This window comes from Sus scrofa, chromosome X, assembly GCF_000003025.6.
Source record: "Sus scrofa isolate TJ Tabasco breed Duroc chromosome X, Sscrofa11.1, whole genome shotgun sequence".
NCBI classification, from domain to species: domain Eukaryota; kingdom Metazoa; phylum Chordata; class Mammalia; order Artiodactyla; family Suidae; genus Sus; species Sus scrofa.
This window is the reverse complement of record NC_010461.5, coordinates 26360139-26385296: the sequence shown is the minus strand read 5'-3', so window position 1 is coordinate 26385296 and position 25158 is coordinate 26360139. Positions and strand designations below refer to the sequence as shown.

Here is a 25158-nt window from a genome sequence, read left to right as displayed (position 1 = left end):
ATTGCCTTTTAAAAATGTTTATAATCTCATTAATAGTGAATGAGACTGCTTGTTTATCCACAAACTTGCCCACTCGTGTACTAACACCTTTTTTACTTTGGTTAATTTGAAAGAGAAAACTGTTTTCATTTGCATTTTTAAAAATTATGAGTACAAGTGAGAAATAATACTTCTTAAAAATTATAAGTTAATGATGGAACTGGGAATTCACTAAATCATATATGACTTTGGCTCTCTTTTGGGAGAGGGGACCCAGAGAATTGATTGTTAGAGGAGTCAATTTATGTCGAGAGGGTTCTTACATAATGTGTAGCAATAAACTATTTTAACAAGAGACAGTTTCATAGATAGGTTTCATTTTTCGAAAAAGGGGAAGAAACACCATTCTGTGGCTCGATGTGGGTTTGGCAGTTATTGCCTCCCCCTTCCTGGGACTTCCCACTGTTCTTTAGCACAAATCAAACTTGAGCAAAAACAAGTTTTTCCATAGGATCAGTTATAAAAAAAACAGCAACTGCGATGATCAGCTTAATGACCAAGTTTCTTGGTCTTACCAGTGAAAAGTAGACTCACCAAAGGCTTGTGAACATTTCTGGCAAAAGCACTGGCTGGCTTGTTCATCTCTTATATGGTCAATCGTTGTGTTTCTGCGGGACCAAAGGCACAGACTGGTTAGTGAAGGTAAGCAAAGGAGGCAACAGGCTCTCTGACTATGAACTTTTTCTGTCATTTCTCTTCTTAAACTTTCTTCGCCCTTTATCATCAGAACTCAGCTCCCGCCTCATGACATCTAAAACGCTCTTCTCATTTACCAAATTAGAGCTGAGTGGACATGTAAGTAAGCCTTCAATGGAGTTATACAATAATGACAAATGAAGCCAAGTATCCTCTTCCTCTTACCTCATTCTCACATTTTGAGCATTTCTAAAATTTTCTTTTTACCTGAATTTGACTGGTCTGATCGAAGAGTTGTTTAATTTATTCAGTCCCTGTTCACTAACTGCTACACAGGTTTAGCTTTTGTGTTTTTTTTAAAGGCCTAAAAACCTAAGCAGAATTTGGCAGGGGCAGAGTAACTCTTAAATCTGGTCCCAAAGATGGAGTTTTAGAGATGACTACAATCACAATAAATCCCAATTGGATTTGACTCTAAATTATTCATTGGATGAGCCAGTGATAAGTGTTCTTCTATGTGGCAAGACACACTCAAAGTGAACGTGTTCTACAGCGATGTGCTTTTTGAATTGCCATCTGGGTGATTTGGGGCAAGTCTCCCTATTGGTATTAAAGATAGTATATACACAGGTGGGCTTCTGTTTGAGTTATCTTTAGACCTGATCAAACAGTCTTTTTCTTTCTTTTTTTTGTGTCTTTTATTTTATTTTTTATAATTTTTTTATTTTCCCACTGTACAGCAAGGGGGTCAGGTTATCCTTACATGTATACATTACAATTACATTTTTTCCCCCACCCTTTGTTCTGTTGCAACACGAGTATCTAGACAAAGTTCTCAATGCTATTCAGCAGGATCTCCTTGTAAATCTATTCTAAGTTGTGTCTGATAAGCCCAAGCTCCCCAAACAGTCTTTTTCTTATGCACATATCCCGACACTTGAATATCAACTTGCTTTGGCCAGAATATTCATACTGATATTTTTAAACAACTTCTTGTGTAGGTCAGTGTAAGAAGATCGTGTTTCTGAGCTTGAGAAGCCTCTTGGAGCAGTAGAGTATATTTGAAAATTGTGTAAAACATTCATATTATAATAGTAGTTTGGGGCTGTATAAGCATAGTGCACTAACTTTATTATCTGAGTAAAGCGATGTTTTCAAGATCTCCTTCAAGTTACTGAAACATTTCCAAACACATACCTAGTGATTATCTCAGATATGTAAGATACTGTCCCTCTGAGCTCTTCAAAACATGATAGAATGTAAATTTGCCTTCATTAACTAAATCTAGTTACTTCCCCCCATTTTTATCTTGTGAAGTTTCAAACCTATATAAAAATGGAAAGAATAGTACAATGAACACACATTTCCATCATGTAGATTAATTAGTTTTAGCACTTTGCCACATTTATTTTCTCTTCTGCTATGTCTGTGTGTGTGTGTATGTGTATACACACACAGGTTTTCTTTCCTGAACTGTATGAAATTATATTGTTTGCTTTAGGACACATCACTTTCAAATCCTTTAGAGCCTGTATCTCCTAAGTAAAAGGGCAGTCTTCTACATGATTATAATGCTACGGAAATTTAACATTAATACAATACTATTATCTAATATACAATCCATATTCAAACTTCCCCAATTATCTATATGTCCATTAGAGAGTTTTTATTTTTTAAATTTCAGCATTAAATCAAGTATCTTGCAATGTATTTGGGTGATGGGCCTACAATTAAATAAATGTTAATGGCAATAGCCATAATTAACAATATAATTAACAATGATTAACAATTATAACACCAAGGAAATTTAACATTGATCAATACTACTATAATTTTCTTATTTTTTTAGTCCCCACATTTTGTGTCAAAATTATTTACTTTATGTTAATATGAAAAACAAAGACCTTCTGACTTATTAGCCATCAAATGAGACTTCTAGAAATTAACTTGTTAATTAAGAATCACTTTGGGGGGGATAAATAAGTAGTTTTGGATTAATATATCCACATTAATGTACATATATATAATAAATAATCAACAAGGACCTACTGTATAGTACAGGGAACTCTACTCAGTATTATGTAATAACCTAGATGGGAAAAGAATTTGAAAAAGAATGGATATATGTATAATTAATTCACTTCGCTGTATACCTGAAACTAACACAACGTTGTAAGTCAACTATACTTCAGGATAAAAATTGAATTAAAAAAGAATCACTTCATATTTGACAGAAGAATCAATAACCTCAGTTATATATTTTGTAATAGGAACTGTAAATACAAAGTAAGAGATTCTTTAGAGCTTCCATCAACAAATACCACAAAATATGAAATAATAGGAATATAATTCAAGGTATATGATTAGTGCATGTAAAAAAAGCACATGTATTTTCTAAGTTAAAGGTCAGGAAAATGAAGATGCTTTTTTATATAGAGAGAGCCTTCCTAAAGCAACCCCTTGTTTTGGGTAAGAATCTTATATAATCCACTTGGAAAAAAAAATGTAATATAGATTGTGTTACATTATCATATAATGAAAAAAAATCATAACTAGATTAAGAACAAAATATGATCTTTTAAAAAACACATCACTCATCTGTGGAATCTAATAAAAAATACAAAAGAACTCACTTATAAAAGAGAAACAAACTCACAGATTTTGAAATCAAAATTATGGTTAGGAAAGGGGAAACTGTATGGGGGGAGGGAGATAAATTGGGTGCCTGGGATTAACATATACACACTACTGTATATAAAATAGATAAGTAACAAGGACCTACTGTATAGCACAGGGAAGTCTACTCAATGTGCTATAATAACCTATATGGGAAAAAAGAAATGGATATGTTTGTGTAAAACTAGTTCACTTTGCTATACACCTGATCTAATACACCACTGTAAATCAACTATAATAAAACCAAAAAAGCCTCACAGATTGGAATTAAGGCCTCTAAAATTTAGATTGTAGGGGAAATAAAGAGATAGATGAAATAGAGCATTTTGAGGATGGTGGTAGTAAAAAATAACATTGCTGATATATCATCAACACATCATCTTAAGAAGAGTATTTGTGTGACCCTCAAATTTGAGGCAAAAATAAATGTCCTCATCTGATTGGAAAATTAAAAAATAATAGTGTGTTGAGAAATGTTAGTAGACACAATTAATCTCAGACATTGATGATGAGAGAATAACCTGGTCCAAGCTACTTGAAAGGCAATTTGCAGGAGATGTGATTTAGAAATTCGTCTTCTCCAAATCTGGCCTAAGGAGACATTCATGCAGGCCTATACGGTGATTACACAGAATATAAAAAAGAAAAAAACCCTCGACATCTACTAGGAGAAATTATTTGCTAATGTAAAATGCGCCTGTAGATGTACATTTTTCTAACTGTTAAAAGGAACATCTGTATAAGCAGACCTGCTGATAGGAGGGAACCCAATGGCACCCCAACTAGCTAGGCTCCAGATCTTTTACAGAACTGAAGACAACACTTTCCTATTCTTATTACTATGAGTTATATCCCGTGAGACTGGCAGGCAGCCCCATCTCACTGCATCCATTTTCATGCCTCTGTGGAGGTCTTTGCAATGTTGCAACCCAGCTTCTCAGAAGCCTTAGTTCATATGCTTGCAAAATGTCCTTCCAGAGACAGAATCTGTTTTGCCACCTATCACTGCCTCCCAATACTCCATCTACTTTTGCTATTGCCAGTTACTCCATTATTTAAAGAACTATCCAAATGACTTATTTTACCATTTAGGGTAGCAGCTGGATTTTGCAAAAGTCCTATGCAATTCTGATAAATATATTGGGGTAGGAGAGAGAACTTAGAATTTCTATTTAGGGCCAGGGATTTTGAAGGAATGGCCAGGGGCTCTGAAATGTGGAGATGGGAGACTTAAAAGGGGGTGGGTGGTGGGACAGGTAATGGAAAGGGAACCAGAGCTCTCAGGATGAAAGAAAGGCATAAATGCCTGGGGTGCATGGATTTCGGTAAGAACTAGGAGTTCAGCATGGCTGCTGGGTCTTGTGGGAACAGGCAGCGATGAGGTGAAGGCAGATAAGAACCACATACCACGAGGGCCTAATATGTGTGGACTTCATCCTAGAGGTAATGAGGAACTGTTGAATTTATGTAGGGCATCTGCAATATTAAATTACTCTGTGGTTGTAAAATTAAGGTTGAGATGTTGCCCGGCTAAAGCAGTGGGAATGGTTAAGGAAAATGTTCACATGGTTAGATTAAAAGAGCAGAGGATAAATTATTTGTATGTCGGAAAGATATATGAACATTGATACACAACTGGGACATACGTGTAGCCCTGTGGGGTGGGCATTAGTTGTCTTGGAGCTTTTCTTTCTGTATTTCACTGTACCTTCTTTCATTTGCCAAGTGTTATGTCTTTTTTCTTTTTTTTTTTTTTTTTTTGTCTTTTTGCCTTTTCTAGGACCGTTCCCGCAGCATATGGAGGTTCCCAAGCTAGGGTTCTAATCAGAGCTGTGGCTGGCAGCCTACACCAGAGCCACAGCACTGCCAGATCCGAGCTGTGTCTGTAACCTACACCACAGCTCACGGCAACTCCGGATCCTCAACCCACTGACCGAAGCCAGGGATCGAACCCACAACCTCATGGTTCCTAGTCGGATTTCTTTCCGCTGCACCACAACAGGAACTCTGCAAATGCTATTTTTTTGTTGTTGTTGTTGTTGTTGTTGCTATTTCTTGGGCCGCTCCCGCGGCATATGGAGGTTCCCAGGCTAGGGGTCGAATCGGAGCTGTAGCCACCGGCCTACACCAGAGCCACAGCAACGCGGGATCCGAGCCGCGTCTGCAATCTACACCACAGCTCATGGCAACGCCGGATCATTAACCCACTGAGCAAGGGCAGGGACCGAACCCGCAACCTCATGGTTCCTAGTCGGATTCGTTAACCACTGCGCCACGACGGGAACTCCTGCAAGTGCTATTATTAAGTGGAGTTTGGGCTGGTTCTCTTTTCCTGGAAGGACTCATTGCTTGTCATGACTGATATTAAACTGCTCTCAACTATGCAAGAGTATGATCTGCTCTTAAAAATTTGCAGTTAGTAAATTTGGACTTGAATCTTGCCTCTAGTACTTATCTGCCCTGCGTCGACCCTGGGAAGGTCATGTGTCCTATCTTCACCTCGATTTTCTCATTTGGAAAACCCAGATTATGATAACATCTAACAGTGCAATGTCGTCGGAAGATGAGGGGTAGTGTTTGGAAAGCACCCAACACAAGTGCCATTATTATGCTCTAACCTTCTACATCTTTTCGACTTAAGTCAAGGACAGGCAAGTCAAAGCCTGTGGGTCAGATTGGCTCCCCTGCCTGTTTTTGTAAATAAAGTTTTATTGGAACACAGCCATAGCCATTTGTTTACATATTGTCTGTGGCTGTTTTCCAGCTATGATGGCAGAGTTGTGTAGTTGTGACAGAAAGCTAAGACAGTTAAGTATTTGGCCATTTACAGAAACAGTTTGCTGATCCTAAACTTCAGCTTTTCCAAACGTTCCCTCTTATAAAGTTCTTCCCTCTTTAGTTTTTCTTTCTGAATCCATACTTGTATTGTTTGAGTGTAAATTAAAAGTATGTCTATGTACAAAATCATAACAGTTTTCTGAAAAAATGACGTAAATGTTAGTGTAGAAGGCAGAATTTATATTACAATTTTTTCCCTGAAATCCAAGTAAATGATTTAATAATGTGCTGCACTTTAGCACATACTTAAGTTGTGAATTTGCACATGAGTTAATTTTGGTATTCCCCTGTCTGGTAATGATTAATGGAGGCTAAATTTGCCTAGAAAATCTTATCCGTAAATGTCCTTGAGAATCTTTTCCTTCACACTTAATCAGTCATGGAGAATTCCAGATATAGCTCTATCTTTGTCTCTATATTTTCTATGATGAGAAAATAAAGTTCAAGTGATAAAATGTTTGAACAAATGAAGTAATCCATTAGCATAAGTTTTACTGTCTCAGATGAAATTCAGTCAAATATGTTAACATCTGTTTGAAGCATATCTTTTATTTATTTATTTATTTTTTTTTTGTCTTTTGTCTTTTGTTGTTGTTGTTGCTATTTCTTGGGCCGCTCCCGCGGCACATGGAGGTTCCCAGGCTAGGGGTCAAATCGGAGCTGCAGCCACCGGCCTACGCCAGAGCCACAGCAACGCAGGATCCGAGCCGCGTCTGCAACCTACACCACAGCTCACGGCAACGCCGGATCGTCAACCCACTGAGCAAGGGCAGGGACCGAACCCGCAACCCCATGGTTCCCAGTCGGATTCGCCAACCACTGCACCACGACGGGAACTCCTGAAGCATATCTTTTATGATACCTTTGAAGAGATTGATATCTAAGAATTTTACAATCACTGAAATTAATTAAGAAAAATGCCAACAATTTAAAAAATAAACCCAAGTAACTTTCTTTTAAAATGTCATGGAGTTCCCATTGTAGTGCAGTGGAAACTAATCCGACTAGTATCCATGAGGATGTGGGTTCAATCCCTGGCGTCACTCAGTGGCTGAGGCCTTGAGCTGTGGTGTAGGTCGCAGATGAGGCTAAGATTCCACGTTGTTGTGGCTGTGGTGTAGGCCTGCAGCTGCAGCTCCGATTCCCTACCCTGCAAACTTCCATATGCCGTGGGTGTGGCCCTAAAAAGCAAAAAATAAATAAAAATTAAAGATATGATATGTAACACTATTTTCATTCTAGTGTTAAATTAAAAGGTTTTTTTAAAATAAATATCAAATGAGCTATATAGCGCAGAGAACTCTATGTAATATTCTGTGAAAATCTATATGAGAAAACAATCTGAAAAGAATGGATACATGTACATGTATGACTGAATCATGTGGTACAGCAGAAATGCTCACAAAATTGTAAGTCAACTATACTTCAACAAAACGAACAAAAATGAAAAAACAGATTACCAAGAATCTGCTTTATAGCACAGGAAAGTCTACTCAAGAGTTTGTAATAAACTGTGTGTGAAAAAAGAATGGATGTATTTATATGTATGTGCAGGTACCCTGGGATTCACTTTGCTGTACACCTTAACCTAGTACAACGTTGTAAATCAACTATACTCCAATAAAATTAAAAAGAAATAAACACTTAAAAATAAAAAATAAAGATCAGAGGAGCTAATATATGTATAATTTTTGTTTGACACATTACTCTGCATAGCTTGAGAACAATCTTACAAAAGCTGCCTTAGTGTGCTCTCTGCTGCCCTCTGCTGCTAACTTTTAGAAATTGATTTTGATTCTGAGTAATGTTCACTTCACTCTGTCCTCTTAATATAGTCAATATTAAGTCCTCAGACTTAATATAGTCCCCAGACAATATTAAAGTTTGAGGAGCCCCTATACATAATTAAATCCTGCATTCTAAGTTTACAGATAAGAAGCTGAGTCTCTGAGAGGTTAATTGGCATGTGAGTGTTGGCTTTGTTTTCTGTCAGTGTTTAAATGCCTGATGGCTTTGCATTTATTGCTTAACTTTGACACCTATAAATTAAATATAATTAAGTGTAAATTAAGTACTATCTACAGTTTAGAGTTTTGTGCATATCCATTGATTTACTACACAAAAAGCACTTATAATAGAATCTGGGTTGTAGCTAGTACTAATGTCAGCTCTTTTATAGACTTGCCATTAACTAGACAGCTAATGACAAGGTCAGAGCTAGAATTCTGATCTCTTAACTATCAGTTCAAGATTTTTTTTTGCCTTAATGAATCTAACAATTCAAATTTACCTTTGAATGTAGATTTTTAAAATATGATACGGGAGTTCCTGTCGTGGCGCAGTGGTTAACGAATCCTACTAGGAACCATGAGGTTGCGGGTTCGATCCCTGGCCTTGCTCAGTGGGTTAAGGATCCAGCATTGCCGTGAGCTGTGGCATAGGCCGGCAGCTACAGCTCGGATTAGACCCTTAGCCTGGGAACCTGCATATGCCACGGGAAGCAGCCCTAGAAAAAAGGCAAAAGACCAAAAAAAAAAAATGTGATATGTTCACCCTTGAAGCTCTTGCAGTCCTTACAAAGTTAGAAACATTGCAACTTTTGTTGGTGCTCATTCCTCCTTGTACTTATTCAAGGCAGGTTTCACACAAAAATTATTATAAACAAAAGTTCCTCAAGCCCCACAATGTTAAAACCTACATCGCGCACTTGGGGAGATGATTCCACTGTTGACTATAACTAAAACCTCTAATGAGCTCCCTGCTCACTCAGTTTACTGCATGTCAGACTCAAGAGAAACTAAATTAAACCCATCAGCTCTTTCCCTTTTTCCTTCTCCTCTTCTCCCCTTCTCCCCATTTTGATCAACAATGGTGGCATTTGCCAGCATGCCTAGTCTCAGTTACTTCGGACTCCTCTTCTTCACTTCCAAGCCTAGGAATCATGGTCTCTCAAGTTCATCACTTCTCTTGTTTTTCTGTTACCTCCTTCCTGGTTCCTGTCCCAGTCACCTCAGGTGGAGATGAAACCAGCAGCCTTCTAACTTGAGTTCTTGACTCCAATATCACCCTGCTGAAATTCACCTTGCCTTTTACTTATAGATCACATCATGCCTTGAATAAGGTTGCTTACCTTCCAGCCCTTTGTATTGTTTCAGCCCTTAGCCTTGTATATCCCAATTTACCTCCTGGACATTTTCTCCCCATGCCTCTTTGCAGGAATCTCTTCCATTAGGCATGGGAGTATCTACCCCTAGACATTAGGACACATTTTCTGTTTTCCATCATTGCACCTACAGCTGTACTGGTCGGCCTTGGGTCTCACACATCAGAATGGTAGGGCTCTTATTCTATCAGAATGAAGGTACCAACAAACTCTCAGCCCATGAGAAATAGAGCAAAGGGCCTATTACTCAAAAATCCTGGACCTGTTTTGCTTCACTATCATGAAGGAATGGATACTACCTGGAGGACTCATAAAGATCATCCAGATAAAATGAAAAAAAGAAACCATTAGGGCTGATTGTTTATATGAAAAATATGAATAGCAGGTGATTTAGGATATGACTGAAAGAGAACAAGGGGTACACAAGAGTGATGCCACATCATCACCGTCACTACTTTCCAAGTCTGCTGTGCAATATCTTAGCCATATGATATTTTAAAATTCAATAGTTAATTCATTAATTAATGAAATTCAGTTTGATTAGCCTCATTTCAAGTTATCAATAGCCACATGTGGCTATTTGTTGATATTTTGGACAGCACATACGTAGATCATTGGGTCATCCCAGAAAGTTTTGTTGGACTGCACTGGTCTAGATTTTTCATTTGCTTCTCCTGGACTACTGCTTTCCAGCTTCTAAAAGGCAACTGCTCTAGTGTCATCTCTTCTCGCTTTGTGTATTACATTTTAAAAAGTCATTTACTGTTGTTTTAGTGAAATTTGGGGGAAGGAAAACCCAGGTATATGCCTAATCTGTTATTTTTCCTGAAAATGTTTGCTTTTATCTACCTCAATGTGATCTTGCTTTTGAGCTCATATGCTGAGTAACCACCGTCAACCAGGCTCATTTCTCTCACTTCAGGGGTCCTTCCTATTTGGGCTTGCTTCTAAGTTCCAGCTCACTTTTATAAAGCCATAGGGTCATCTGGGGATGTGGGGAGAGGGGGCAGCCGGTTTGTAGCCATCATCATGCAGTCTCATTGGCATCCATGGTGACTTCTTGTCCTTCACCTGGCCCCTGGCTAACAGTCTATAAACATCATGTCTGCAGTCTTCCCATGCCAAATTGAGGTATTCTCCAGGTGTGCAGGCTCTGGGCAGCCGGCTGGTATGGAAGCAGACTTTGTGAGGCAGCCTCAGGCCTGTCCACCCAGGTACTCCACGTGGTTGGCTTTCCTCCTGCTCTCATACCAGGCTGTGTAGGAGAGAACTGAGACTTCTTGCTTCCTCAGGTTCTACACGGGAGGTAGGGCACAGCTTCTTCTACTCTTGGTTTCTCAAGTCTATCCGGAACCATACTGTTTCCTACCACAGGGGATTCCATCTGAATGGGAACTGCAGCTGCTGGCCTACACCACAGCAACACCAGATCCAAGCAGGGTCTGTGACCTACACCATAGCTAATGGCAACACCAGATCCTTAATCCACTGAGTGAGGCCAGGGATCCAACCAGAGCCCCTCGTGGTTACTAGTCAGGTTGATTACTACTGAGCCACGATGGGAACTTCCCACTGAGTCTACTGCTGATAAATAAATATTATGCCTTAAGTCATTCAGGGTTATAGAGTCTGATATTTCAAAGCTCAGGTCAAGGTATCTCAAAAGCCATTTCTCTCAAATTATGATTTCTGCCAAGAGTTTTTGAAGTCTATTTACAAACTCAGAAACAGAGATGTGGGTGTTCCCATTGTGGTGCAGCAGAAACAAATCTGACTAGCATCCATGAGGTTGCGGGTTCAATCCCTGGCCTCGCTCTGTGGGTTAAGGATCCAGCATTGCGGTGAGCTGTGGTGTAGTTCGAAGATGCGGCTCAGATCTGGCATTACTGTGGCTGTGTGTAGGCTGGCAGCTGTAGCTCTGATTGGACCCCTAGCCTGGGAACCTCCATATGCCATGGGTGTGGCCCTAAAAAGACAAAAACAAACAAAATCCCCCCCCCATAGAGATCTGTGTCTCTGCTCCGGTTTTCCACAATAATATTCTGAGGTCTTGAAGGTGCTAAGCCCTAGCTCCAGCCTGGGTGGGTGGAGTGGGAAGGTTGTGAAGTAACTGCATCAGTATTAAACCTTCATGATAAACTTGCTTGGTTTACTATCTTTTTATGAATATAAGATTTTCCTTCTCCCGTGGATGTTCAGTTTGTTTAAGAACAGAATCACACTTAATGAATTTTTTTCAGGAAAGAAAATTTTCTTACCCTTTTAAGTATGTCCAGCATACAAGAATTACTTTGCAACTTTGTTGAAGATCTTTAACTTTGTATCTTTATGGTACATGACAATGCTTGGAATATGGTAAACATTTAAATAATTGATACTTTTTTCAGGATATTTTAAAAATTACAGTTGATTTACCATGTTGTGACAATTTCTACTGTACAGCAAAGCAACCCAGTCATAAATATATATATGTGTATACACACACACACATTCCTTATATTACCTTCCATCACAGTCTATCCCAAGAGATTGGATATAGTTCCCTGTGCTCATTGATTATGCAAACTATTACATTTAGAATGAATAAACTAACCCTAAATTCCTAGTCCATCCTACTCTCTCCTCCCCCCTGCTGGCAGCCACAAGTCAGTTCTCTGTGAGTCTGTTTCCACTTTGTAGATAGGTTCATTTGTGCCATAGTTTAGATTCCATATGTAAGTGATATCATGCTATTTGTCCTATTTCTGACTTATTTCACCTAGAGACTCTCCAATTGCATCCATGTCACTGCAAATGGCATTATTTCATTCTTTTTTATGGCTGAGTAGTACTCTATTGTATATATGTACCCCACCTTCTTTATCCATTCATCTGTAAATGGTCATTTAGGTTGTTTCCATGTTTTGGCTACAGTGAATAGCGCTGCAGTGAACATAGAGGTGCATATACCTTTTTGAATTGTAGTTTTTGTCCAGATATATGCTCAGGACTTAGACTGCTGGATCATATGGTAGTTCTATAGTTTTCCAGAGTAGCTGCACCATTGTACATTCCCACCAACAGTGTAGGAGGGTTCCCTTCTCTCCACACCCTCTCCATCATTTGTTATTTGCGGACTTGTTAATGATGGCCATTCTGACTGGTGTGAGGTGGTAGTTTTGATTTGCAGTTTTATAGTTTTGATTTGCATTTTTTCTTTTCTTTTCTTTTTGCCTTTTCTAGGGCCACTCCCTCGGTATACGGAGATTCCCAGGCTAGGGGTCTAATCGGAGCCTAGCCACCATAGCCACTGGCCTACACCAGAGCCACAGCATTGTGGGATCCAAGCCACATCTGCAACCTTCACCACAGCTCATGGCAATGCCAGATCCTTAACCCACTGAGCAAGGCCAGGGATCAAACCTGCAACCTCATGGTTCCCAGTCAGATTTGTTAACCACTGCACCACGATGGGAACTCCTGATTTGCATTTTCTAATTAGTTATATTGAAGTTTCTTCTTGTGCCTACTGATGAATAGATCTTGGAATAGTTCCAAAAGAGGAAATAAAACATTGAAAATACAACTGAAATGAATATACTGATTATATTAACTTTACACAATTAAAAACTTAACTTGGCAAATGACTGCATAAATATAAGAGAGATACTAAAACAAGAAAAGGACCCTTGGGAATAAAATAATCCTTTTCTAATTTGACTTGTCATTCTCAGGATCAAGTTGATGGGTCTGTTTTAGAAGCCTAGCCCTCAAGGCCAAAGAGGACGAGTTCTCCTCGCTGTTGTCTGTTCTGCCATTGCCAGGAATGTCATGTGTTCCTTTTTTAGAAAATGCACCTGCTTGTTTCTAGCCTATTCTAACCACTCCAGAGTGCAGTGACAACTGCTGAAGGGGTAGGGGAAGGTGGAGGAAAAGCTCTCTATCAGGAAAGCCCCTTAGTAACTGCAGCAGATGTAAACACAGTTACAGGGACATTTCCAGGACATATTCTGCAAACTGCCAAGGACAGAGCAAGATAGCCATCCTGGGCAGCAAAGGTAGATGAGGCATCATGGTCCTTCATGATGGGTTGATAGTGAATTAATTCATACCATGCTATTGCTATTGGATATTTATTCAAGTTAAGTTTCTTTTGATTCCCTCCTAAATACAGCCAACAATGCTAGTTCCCAGGGATAAAATACAAAGATGAGAAGATACAGCTCTTATATTCAGTACAATCTGCCACAAATTTCATTTCTAGAAAAAATAATTCAACGATTTTTTTGTGTGTGTGGTTTTTAGGGCCACAGCTGCAGCATATGGAAGTTCCCAGGTTAGGGGTCGAATTGGAGCTACAGCTGCTGGCCTACATCACAGCCATAGCAACATCAGATCTGAGTCACGTCTGTGACTTACACCACAGCTCACACCAACGTCAGATCCTTAACCCAGTGAGCAAGGTCAGGGATCGAACCCACAACCTCGTGGTTCCTAGTCAGATTTGTTTCTGCTGTACCACAACGGGAACTCCATTCAACAATCATTTATTGGATTAAGACGAAAATCATTTTTTAAAATGATTTTTATTTTTTTCATCATAGCTGGTTTACAGTGTTCTGTCAATTTTCTACTGTTCAGCAAGGTGACCCAGTCACACATACATATATATACATTCTTTTTCTCACATTATCATGCTCCATCATAAATGACTAGATATAGTTCCCAGTGCTATACAGCAGGATTCACTTTTTTTTCTTTTTTGGGTCTTTTGTCTTTTTAGTGCCACACCCACAGCATAAGGAGGTTCCCAGGCTAGGGGTCCAATTGCAGCTGTAGCCACTGGCCTATGCCACAGCCACAGAAACACCAGATTGGAGCCCTGTCTGTGACCTACACCACAGCACACACCAATACCAGATCCTTAACCCACTGAGGCCAGGGATCGCAATTTCATGGTTCCTAGTTGTGTTTGTTTCCGCTGCGCCATGATGGGAACTCCAGAATTCATTTTTTTTTTTATAACCTAGTATCTATGCTGCTTCTCCAGTGTGTAGCTCATCAACCACTCTCCATTTCCTTTGGGGCAGAACACAAACACCCTTGTCTGACTCTCAAAGCCCTTCAGGATCCAATTCCCGCTTATTTTCCTGGCCCTTTCTGCTGATGCTCCATGTTTTATATATGCCAAACAGGCCTTATCATCACCTTCTCTTGTAACTCTCCCTAAGGATGGACTTCTTCATCTTCGGTTTAGCTGAAATGTCACCTTCTCTGGGACAAACTCCATCACTTCTCCTCCTTCACCCCAGGTTGTTAGAGGCACCTTTTCTGTACTTGCTTCATACTCATCACTATTATTACCCTCAGTGATAAATATTGGAATTGTTTATGCCCAGTTAATTTTATCCAATAGTAAAACTTCTCAAAGGATGAAACTGTGTCCGCTTCATCTTTATACTTCCAGCACATTCCAATGCCCTGGTGTACAGCAGGAACAGAATGAGTAATGGCTTGGGAAATGAATGCAATGAGCTTATTTATTTTCCTTTACTTTTTTGATATACCAGTGCCAATTTTTAAAATTCCAATCTTCTTCTCCCTCATTGTTACTCCCTAAGTCTCTTCCAGAATGCTGTCAGAAGGGTATCTCAGTGGACTCGCCTACCAGAATGACATCTACTGGAACTGTACATCTTGTAACGAGCAGGTAGTTGAGGAAAAAGAAGAGACTGAAGCCACAGCTGCTACTGCTCTTTACTATTCCCCTGTGGACAAAACGCAAGTCCGAAATCTCTATGTGAGCTGCAAATCCTCTGACAAGTTTATTTCTTCAGTGCATTCGAGAGAGAGCCATCCTAGCAGAAATCCGATGATCACGGTATTGCAAGCCAACCCCAATCCTGTGTTCGAAAGCCCGAACTTGGCCACAGTTGAGTTATATAGAGATCCCAGCAGAGAGACCTACCTGGTTCCTCCTTCCTGCAAGAGTATTTGCAAGAATTACAATGACTTACATATCGCAGGGGGCCAGGTGATGGCCCTTAATTCAGTGACAACGGATTTTGCCTCCGAGGGCAGTTTCGAACATGGCCCTTTGCTGAAATCGTCTGAGATTCCTTTGACCATGGAGGATTCCATTTCCACTCAGCCCAGTGACTTGCCACCAAAACCCATCCAGCGCTATTCATCCTACTGGAGAATCACCAGTGTCAAAGAGAAAAGCAGCCTGCAAATGCAGAAACCTATTTCGAATGCAGTCCTGAATGAGTACCTGGAGCAGAAGGTGGTGGAGTTATATAAGCAGTACATTATGGACAATATGTTCCATGACAGCTCTCCTACACAGATTCTGGCATCTGAACTCATTATGACAAGTGTGGACCAAATTAGCATTCAAGTCTCTAGAGAGAAGAACCTGGAGACCTCAAAAGCCAGGGATATAGTCATTAACCGTCTACTACAGTTGGTGTCAACTGAAATCAGCACACCGAGTCTCCATATTTCTCAGTATAGTAATGTGAATCCATAGAGAAAAGGCTTCTATTCCTTTTGCTCAACTCCTCAAATCTTAGGCAACAATCATTCACTGACTCTGAGAATGTGCAGGAGGGTTGCTAAGGGGAGTCATGAACTGGAGAAACAAAGGTCTGCTGGAGGTCAGGTGTGGATTAGGAGGGAATCTGCTAATAATAACAACACATGAAGGAATGTAATGACTTCAAAGCGACGGTTGGATAGCAACAAAGCAAAAATAAAAACGATCAGAAAATAAAACATATGATTCCCTTAAGGGAACAAAGAAATTGAAAAAGACACACCAAAGAAGAACACGCACCATGGCAAAACTAGAAGCCAAAGGTTTCAGGGTAAGGAGTTAAGACTACGTTTGCCACTCAAGTAAATTCCTCCAAGTTGTTTCTCCTTGAGGGAAATGGACTGTGAAGGCTGCTATATTTGGGTAGAAAGACAGGTTCAAACAGGTCTCAAAATATGTTTCTATCTCTTTTCTCTATCCTGTAACAGATGACTTAAAAATACATTCATAAATATTAAAATAGTAGCTAATTGCAATTGTGTTTTTATTTTTTATGATTACTTAGCTACAAAAAGCCACTCAACTCTAATTCTGTTTATCAGGTGAGATGAAGTTTTCTAAATGGAAAATACCACATGATGAATATTCAACTATTGTTTTATTTTGCTGTGTTTTGTTTTCTGGTTAGTACTAAGCTTCTAAAGAAATTATGGATTTTATTTCTCCCATTTTAATATATTCTTTTCTTTTTGGCCACACATGTGGCATGCAGAAGTTGCCAGGACAGGGATTGAACCTGCGCCACGGCAGTGGCAATCCCAGATCCTTAACCCACTAGGCCACCTGGGAACTCCTTATTTTTCCCGTTTTTTTTTCTCTTCCTCTTCTACATGCCCTCTTGACCCTTCTGGAGCCAGGAAGGGGTCTTTTTGGTTTCTCTTATAAGCTCTAGGGTCTCATGATGTCAAATTCTGTAAATTCATGAACTAGGATGGTAGCTTTATGAGAGCCTGACTGCTCTACTCTATTCCTCTAGCTCAGGGCTTGGCAAACCATGGCTCATTGGCCACATCTAGCCTGCCACCTGTTTCTTTTATTGAGATATAATTGACATATAACATGTTAATTTCATGTGTACGCTGTGATTTCCTATTTGCTTATTATTAAATGATTACCACACTAAGTTGGGTTATATCCCTTTTGAACTCCCATAAGCTAAGAATTTTTTCAACCACTTTAAAATGGAAAAAGTAAGAGCTCCCACTGTGGTGCATGGTTTAAGAAACCGACTGCAGCAGCTTGGGGCCCGAGTTTGATCCCTAGCGTGGGGCTGTGGTTAAAGGATCTGGTGTTGTCACAGTTGCGGCATAGGTCACAACTGTGGCTCAAATTCAATCCCTGGCCAGTAACTTCCATATGCTGAGGGTGTGGCCACTGAAAAAATAATAAAATGGCAAAAATAAAAAAAGAGTATTTTGTAACATGAAAATTGTTATTCAAATTCAGTGTGCATAATATAAGGCTTTAATGGAGCACAGCCACACCCATGTGTGTATTCTTTATGGATGTTTTCACAAAGAGCAGAGTTCATTAAATGTGACAGAATATGTGGCCACTGAAGCCAGAAACACCATCTCTCCTTCCACAAAAGAATGTGCCAACCCTGTTCCACAGCACTGCCCTGCCCTGCCCATACAACAGTTGTTTGTCTTAGTTTTGCTTCCTTGAGGAAGCTGACTCTGAGATGGAGACTGGCCAGCAAGTTTACTGGGGAGTGTTGGGTATAACCTCTATAAGGGAGTCAAGAAAAGAGAATTGGTTTCCACCCAGGCCTCGGGAATCTCAGGGAGCTCTGGGATTGGGATGGCCCTTCAAAATGGATTCAAATTGAAATGGGAGGCTTGGCTTTGGTTCTCTTGCTTGACCACCAGGGGGCGTAACCTGAGGTGAGGCAGTTCAGGGAGCCTTCAGCAGCCAAACTCCTAACAGCTGTTGGGGTAATGAGTTCCTCACCCAGGAGGAGGAATGTGGGAAGGGGACAAACAGCATCCTCTCCATCTCTATTTGTAGAATGATTCTCCCCGCCAACATGTAGAAAACATGGAGAGAACCCGGTTTTGAAATATTTATTAAGAAATGTCATTTCACTGTTTTAAAACATATCATAATAGCCACTAGGTACTAATTGCTTGCCATGGTACCTGGCACAATGTTAGGCATTTTGTATGAATTTTATATAATTCTTAGTATAACCTCAACAAAGGGTGCCTATGATTCCCACCCCTCCTCCCCTTTTTTCCCTTAAGGCTGATGAGCCACTTGGGCTCAGGGAAGTTAGGTAATTTGCCCAAGGGCACCCAGTGAGTGGTGGAACTAGATTTTAATTCAGTTCCATTTTACTGGAAAAGTCCTGGTTCTTAACCACTACCACCTGCTCTCCTGTTGACCACCTTATTTGTCTCGTTAAAGACTGGTTTTCTACTCCAAGGGAAAATAACTCTACCATTATGTTACTTCTTTTCTTTATAGTGTTCTGTTTGCTGGTATTTATTTGCTTATCTTCCCCCCTCTGAAATTGAAGCTTTGACTTATTCATGTTTTTCTCCATGTCCTAAGCAGTATTTGCACCTAGTAGGCAACCAATTAATACATGTCAAAGGGCTAAACAAGTTTTGGCAACATTGGCTACTGCATCTGATGGTTGAAACTAAAAACCCATCAGAATGAAAAATAGATACTTCTGACTAGAAAACAACTGCTACTGAGAGTTCCTCTTCAAGAAGAAAATGGAATAGATGAGATTAATTTCTTATAGCAGGTTAGTCAATTGTATAAAATGTATTATAATACTATCACAGATGTTTTCGCCTTTGATTACCTGAGAAATGATTTGTTAGAAGTCAGTCGTTTCTTGTTTTTTTGTTTTTTTTTCAGTGAGCATTTATTTGATGCTGCTTTTTTGGAGCACTGTGTGTTAAACGCATGCAAAGGCAACACCTATGTATGTGTGCCACACACAGAGGAGTAGGCCCTTATCTCTGAAAGCTTATCATGTTGTTAGACCTGGCAAATAACTCAAGAACAAGTAACAAAGCCACTTGGCAAAGAACTTGGCTAAGTGTCACCAAAGGGGATACAGTTATCAATGGTTGCAACACAAGTATGGTTAAGTGCTGAAAAGATGTATTAGGAGGTATCAGTGGAAGAGACCAAAGCAAGTAGGGACTCCAAGGGGAAATGAGGGTTTAAATTACTTTTGAAGAATAAGATAGGAGGTAGACAGATGGATGGGAAAGGTTTTCCAAGCAGAGGCGTGAGAGCGGAATGACAGTCAATGGCTAGAATTGGAGTTGAAGGAATGCATGAGTGGATTAATTTTCTATTACCATTTTAACAAATGACCATAAAATTTGTGGCTTAAAACACCACCAACTTGGAGCTCCTGTCGTCACTCAGCAGAAATGAAACTGACTAGTATCCATGAGGACATGGGTTCAATACCTGGCCTCGCTCAGTGGGTTAAGGATCCAATGTTGCTGTGAGATGTGGTGTAGGTCACAGACTCGGCTCAGATCTGGAGTTGCTGCAACTGCGGTATAGGCCAGCAGCTACAACTCTGATTGGACCCCTAGCCTGGGAACTTCCATATGCCCTGGGTGTGGCCCTAAAAAGACAAAAAACAAAAAAACCATCAACACATCATCTTACAGTTACAGAGGTAAGAAGTCCAAAACCATTCTGACTGGGCTTAAATGAGGGTGTTGGGAGGTTGGCCTACATTATGGAGGCTCTAGAAAAAAAATAGATTTCCTTACCCTTTGCATCTCCTCAGGGCGGCTTCCTTCCCAATTCATGACTGTATACTACCCCCACCAGTGGTAGCCATCTGCGCCTCCTGCCTCCCTTTTATAAGGACCCTTATGATTACATTGGCCCCACCTGGATAGTTGAGGCTAATGTCCTCTTGCCAAGATTCTTCAATTAATCACATCTGCAAAGTCCTTTTTGCCTTGTAAGGCAACATATTCACAGGTTCCAAGGATTAGGATATGAATATTTGCTGGGGCAAGGTAGGGAGGGGGACATTATTCCGTCACAGACAGGATCTTTTTTTTCCTCGATTGTCCACAATTTACCTCTCCACTATCAATTCTCCTTATTCAAGATGAACACGTCCAGGAGTTCCCGTAGTGTCTCAGTGGAAATGAATCTGATCAGTATCCATGAGGACATAGGTTCGATCCCTGGCCTCGCTCAGAGGGTTAAGGATCTGGTGTTGCCATGAGCTGTGGTGCAGTTCACAGACGCGGCTCAGATTTGCTGTGGCTGTGGCTGTGGCGCAGGCCAGTGGCTACAGCTCCAATTCGACCACTAGCCTGGGAACTTCCATATGCCACGAGGGTGGCCCTAGAAAGATTAAAAAAAAAAAAAAAAGATGAACAGGTCCATGTTTGCTTACATATACGAAATAGTTTGCTTCCTTTTCTGCCTGCTGTCATCCCACACAGTATATTTTGTTTTGTCCAAATACACTAAGCCACTTTTTCTTTTGCTCATTTTAGACATCCTTTTTTGGACTCTAATTATATTTTTTTCTTTCTGTCTTTTAAAATGTTTCTTTTTTCCATTACAAAGGTGATACTTGGGAGATCCCATCATGGCGCAGTGGAAACGAATCCGACTAGGAACCATGAGGTTGCAGGTTTGATCCCTGGCCTCGCTCAGTGAGTTAAGGATCTGGTGTTGCCGTGAACTGTGGTGTAGGTCGCAGACGCGGCTCGGATCCCGTGTTGCTGTGGCTCTGGTGTAGGCCAGCGGATACAGCTCTGATTAGACCCCTAGCCTGGGAACCTCCATTCGCCAAGGGAAGGGCCCTAGAAATGGCAAAAAGACAAAAAAAAAAAAAAAACCAAAGGTGATATTCACTTACTCTAGAAAATTTGGTTAAGTTTTATTCTTGCTTAAGTTTTACTTATTTGGATAAGCGAAGTAGAAAACATCGCCTTTAATTCCTTTTCTTTTTATGGCCGCATCTGCAGCATATGGAAATTCCCAGGCTAGGGGTCGAATCAGAGCTACAGCTGGAGTCTGTTGCACAGCCACCGTAACACAGGATCTGAACCACAGCTTGCAGCAACACCAGATCCTTAACCCATTGAGCGAGGCTAGGAATCAAACCTACATCACCACAGAAACTATGTCAGGTTCTTAACCCCTTAAGCCACAACAGGAACTCCTCACCAATAATTCCTCAATCCCCAAATATTCATAGTTAACATTTTAAGTGAATTTCTTTCTCCATATACTGTTATTTCTGTTTTTCATTTCTGCGAGTAGTGATTATGTTATCTTGAATAAAATACTGTATCTTTTGTTTTACTGACACTGTAACAGAGGTGAAAGTTTTCAAACTAATAGATTTGCATTATTCACCTGTGGATAATCTCAGTTTTTTGCTTCCCTACACACTCTTTGATAATAAGTGACGTTTTATGGACATTTTTTTTTCTGTTGTAGAGCATTGGGCCAATATAATCAGGAAATTTTGTATGTTAATAACAAAATCTCTGAGTTGTGTTAACCTAGAATTTGGCATTCAATAAACATAATTTGGATTATTTTCCTTTTATATTGTACTTGTCCATACTGAAAACCACCTGTTATGTTTTTATCCAACACTTTAAATTCAACTAAATCCAATATTTATTGAGTATGAACTGTTATACAAAGATGAGCTTCATAGTCCCTGTTTAAAAAAGCTCATTTATGCAGTACAAAACCTATTAAGCAAAGGCACACTAAGTGTAATAATACACATGCAATGACTATTTAGGGTGTATTGAATCATTTTTCTTTCAATTTATCCCAGTTGAGTATCTGCAACCTTTGCTGATCTCTATTTTCTTAGTTTTGGATCCTCAGGCATTATAATAGGGTTATAACTAGAATCTTCTGTACTAAACACTCTGAGAGGTGAGGGAAGGGGTAGAGGTGCATTACTTCCATTTATGGATTTTAGTAATCAGCCTTGGCTTTGACTTTGACTTGGCCTTAATTGCAGAGTGATCATGATGTGTGGCCATTGCACATTTGTTACTGATACCTCCCCCTTCCTTCCCACAGCCCTTATTTCTGTCTTCCTGTTCCCAGTGTCTTGCCAGGAACAACTCAAATGTTGAAGGGAATGAGTTCAAGTGGAGAGTCTTTCAATATTTTGCAAGAGATCTGCAGAGAATCCTTGTTCAAGATTTTTTTGTGATTCACTAACTTTGGGGATTAAGAGGATGAAAAAAACAAGGCTAAGTGTGAGACTAGTTTTTACAAATTTTCTTTGGTAGGCTTATAGTTAATTTTTTCCTCTTGAAAAATAAAGAAAAAGATCAAAGTTCAGGGAGTGACTATTTCAGCTCGAATTGCAAGATGAATTAAAAGAAATTTTGTATATCCTAGTCAGAAGAATATTTTGATTTAGCAGATTATTTTAAGTGAGATGAAGCAGTGGTTGGAGGAAAAAGAGATTTCCTTGCCTCTAGAGTTCTGCATGTGACTCGGTTTCTTAATATTAGTGTTCAACTTGGGGGCAGCAACATGAATTAATGATTGCATGTGGGAAGAGTTGATCATTTAGAAAGTACATGGGTTAAGGAATTTGATCTTCAGCTGTGTTGGAGTTTTTGGCATCTAGTGTCAAAGACCCGAGTGGTGAGTCCGTGATAGAACTGTGTATTTTCCCAGGTTGTATGAACTCTTGATACTTTGATCCTGAGAGTATAGCATCTATGTCCATTCTTTGGTCCTTTCAGAATGTCTATCTAACATACTTTACTACACGTGTTGTGCTAAATTAGTCTGTGAATCCTGCTGTTTGCAACTAAGAAGCCTGGTAAATACAGGAGGTATTTAAGAGAGGTTGAGATAAAGTTGAAATGGAGTCATTTTACCACTTGCTTCAGAAACAAGGGACAGTGGTGTGGTTAGAAAGAGAACTAGAGCTAGTATTTCAAAGCTGCCCGTGGTTCAAAAATGGCATCAGGAAATTTCTGCATGATCTCAATGGGTTGCCTACAGTCTAACTGGATAGTATGTCAGAGTGGGTTGCCATGGCACTGATGTCTGTAATGGAATGACAATCATGGCAAGTTGTAGATTAAGAAAATGGCTGCAAAATACTGTTTCCCTCTATCCATGCCTTTTGGTAGTGTACTCTTACAATCGCTTTAGCCAACAGGACATTAGCAAACATTATGTAAACATTGGCTTGAACAGCAGTAGTACAATGGAGCTTGCCCTCTTCCTGCTTTTGGAACTTGGCTGCTGTATGAAAAATCTGGGCTAATCTGCTAGATAACAATGGGTATATGGGCTAGTAACCTCCACTGACCCTGCCTAACACCAGATATGTGAATGGGGACCTATGAGGTCACCCATTCCCCAGTTGGCTGATCTGACAACTGACCATAAATGCATGAGCAAGTTCAGCTTGCTCCATTTTCTGTCCCAGACAGAAAAATCCCCAGCAAAATCATGAATGAAATAGGTGTTTTAGACCACTAAATTTTAGGGTGGATTATTATGCAGCTAAAGCTAACCGATATATATCGAGAGTTTAGAGGTTTCTCAGGCACCATTGCAACTAAGATAGGGCCAAGTTGTCAAAAAACAGGTCAAAAATTACATCAGCCAAAATTTTAGCAGCAGATGCTATCAGAACACATAGGAATGGGACGAGATCAGTACCATGGTATAGACTCCACCTTTTCCCCCCAGTGCAATGAGGCAGAGTAAGACCTATAGATTTCTTAGAAATAACAGTAGATGCAAAGAAAATCTGAAATCTTGGTTCTTCCAAATGAAACTCACTTTAAATCATTAGACTTAATGAAATTTACCAGATTGGACTAAAACTTAAATTTATTCTATTTGTGGGGTAAACAAAAGTATACAAAATGAAAGAGTTAGTATAAGATGACCCCACATAGGCAAGATAATATTTCTATAAATTATTAATTTCCATGTAATTTATGATCATAAAAATTAATGTGTCAAATATTAATTATAATAAGAATGTTTAAGTGACTTACAGTATATAGAATTTGGTAAATTATTTTGCAAAATTATCTAAAATGCTATTTGGGAAGATTATGTAATAGTGTAGAAAAATATTTATGATGTCATATTAAGTGCAAAATTACAACATAATACTGTATATCCACTATGACTTGTACTTTTAAGATAAGTCACCTTTGCATAGAAAGTAGGCTGGAGGAAAGGACATTTAATACTCAAAATACGTAATGGGTAATGAGACTAGACATGACATTATCTTTTTATATTTTCCAAGTTATCTTTAGTGAAAATAAGCTCTTTATAATGTTGATCTTGAAACATTTAAATTGAATTATATGACTTTTAAAGTTTCTCCTAGGTCTCAGAGTCAATGATTCTAAGAATTCAAAGCTATTCACTGAAAAATGGTTTCATGACATTTGATGCTTGTGCAATAATTTTAGTCATTTCTGTTTTTTTTGTTTTTTGTTTTTTTTTGTGTTTTTTTTTTTTTTTTGGTCTTTTTAGGGCCAAGCTCGTGGCATATGGAGGTTCCTAGGCTAGGGGTCAAATTGGAGCTGTAGCCTACACCACAGCCACAGCAGTACCAGGTAAGAGCTGTGTCTGCGACCTACACCACAGTTCATAGCAATGTCGGATCCTTAACCCACTGAGCGAGGCCAGGGGGCCAGGGATCGAACCCACATCCTCCTGGTACTAGTTGGGTTTGTTAACCGCTGAGCCAGAATGGGAACTCCTATTTTTATTAAAGCCATTGTCAGAGTTCCCACTGTGCCACAGTGGGTTAAGAATCTGACTGCAGCAGTTCAGGTTGCTGAGGAGGCACAGGTTGGATCCCACCTGGTGCAGTGGGTTAAAGGGTCCAGTGTTGCTGCAGCTGTGGCATAGGTGGCAGCTGCAGCTAGGATTAAATCCTTGGCCTGGGAACTTCCATATGCCATAGGTACAGACAAAAAAAAAAAAAAAAAAAGCCTAATAATAAGAGTGTCACTAATAGTCAAATAACAATTTATTATTGGCTAGAAGAATCTACCTTTTTACGATGACTCTTGCATTTCTGAGTCATAGATAACAATCATTAATTCTTGCTGGTATTGTGGGATATAAATGAAGACTAAACTTCAAGACAAAATGGGAAGCACAACAATTATAGTGCCTCTCACTTGTTGAACAAATGTAGACTCACAACAGAGCTACACATGTATAGAGGGGAGAGAAATTA

At 39.6% G+C, this 25158-nt stretch overlaps 1 protein-coding gene across 2 annotated transcripts; it reads left to right on the top strand.

Moving 5' to 3' along the window:
- CXHXorf21 (chromosome X CXorf21 homolog) lies at positions 364 to 21489 on the top strand. 2 transcript variants are annotated; one of them, XM_001925715.4, is made up of 2 exons: positions 364 to 681; positions 14963 to 21489. In XM_001925715.4, the coding sequence occupies exon 2, from the start codon at positions 14964 to 14966 to the stop codon at positions 15861 to 15863; it is 900 nt and encodes a 299-aa protein (XP_001925750.1). In that variant the 5' UTR covers positions 364 to 681; position 14963; the 3' UTR covers positions 15864 to 21489. The 2 variants fall into 2 exon arrangements, with proteins under 2 accessions (XP_001925750.1, XP_005673578.1); XM_005673521.3 differs by having other exon boundaries at positions 366 to 681; positions 14953 to 21489.

What these genes read in the sequence shown, in the direction of transcription:
- CXHXorf21 (XM_001925715.4), top strand. Translation starts at nt 14,964, where the DNA reads ATGCTGTCAGAAGGGTATCTCAGTGGACTCGCCTACCAGAATGACATC.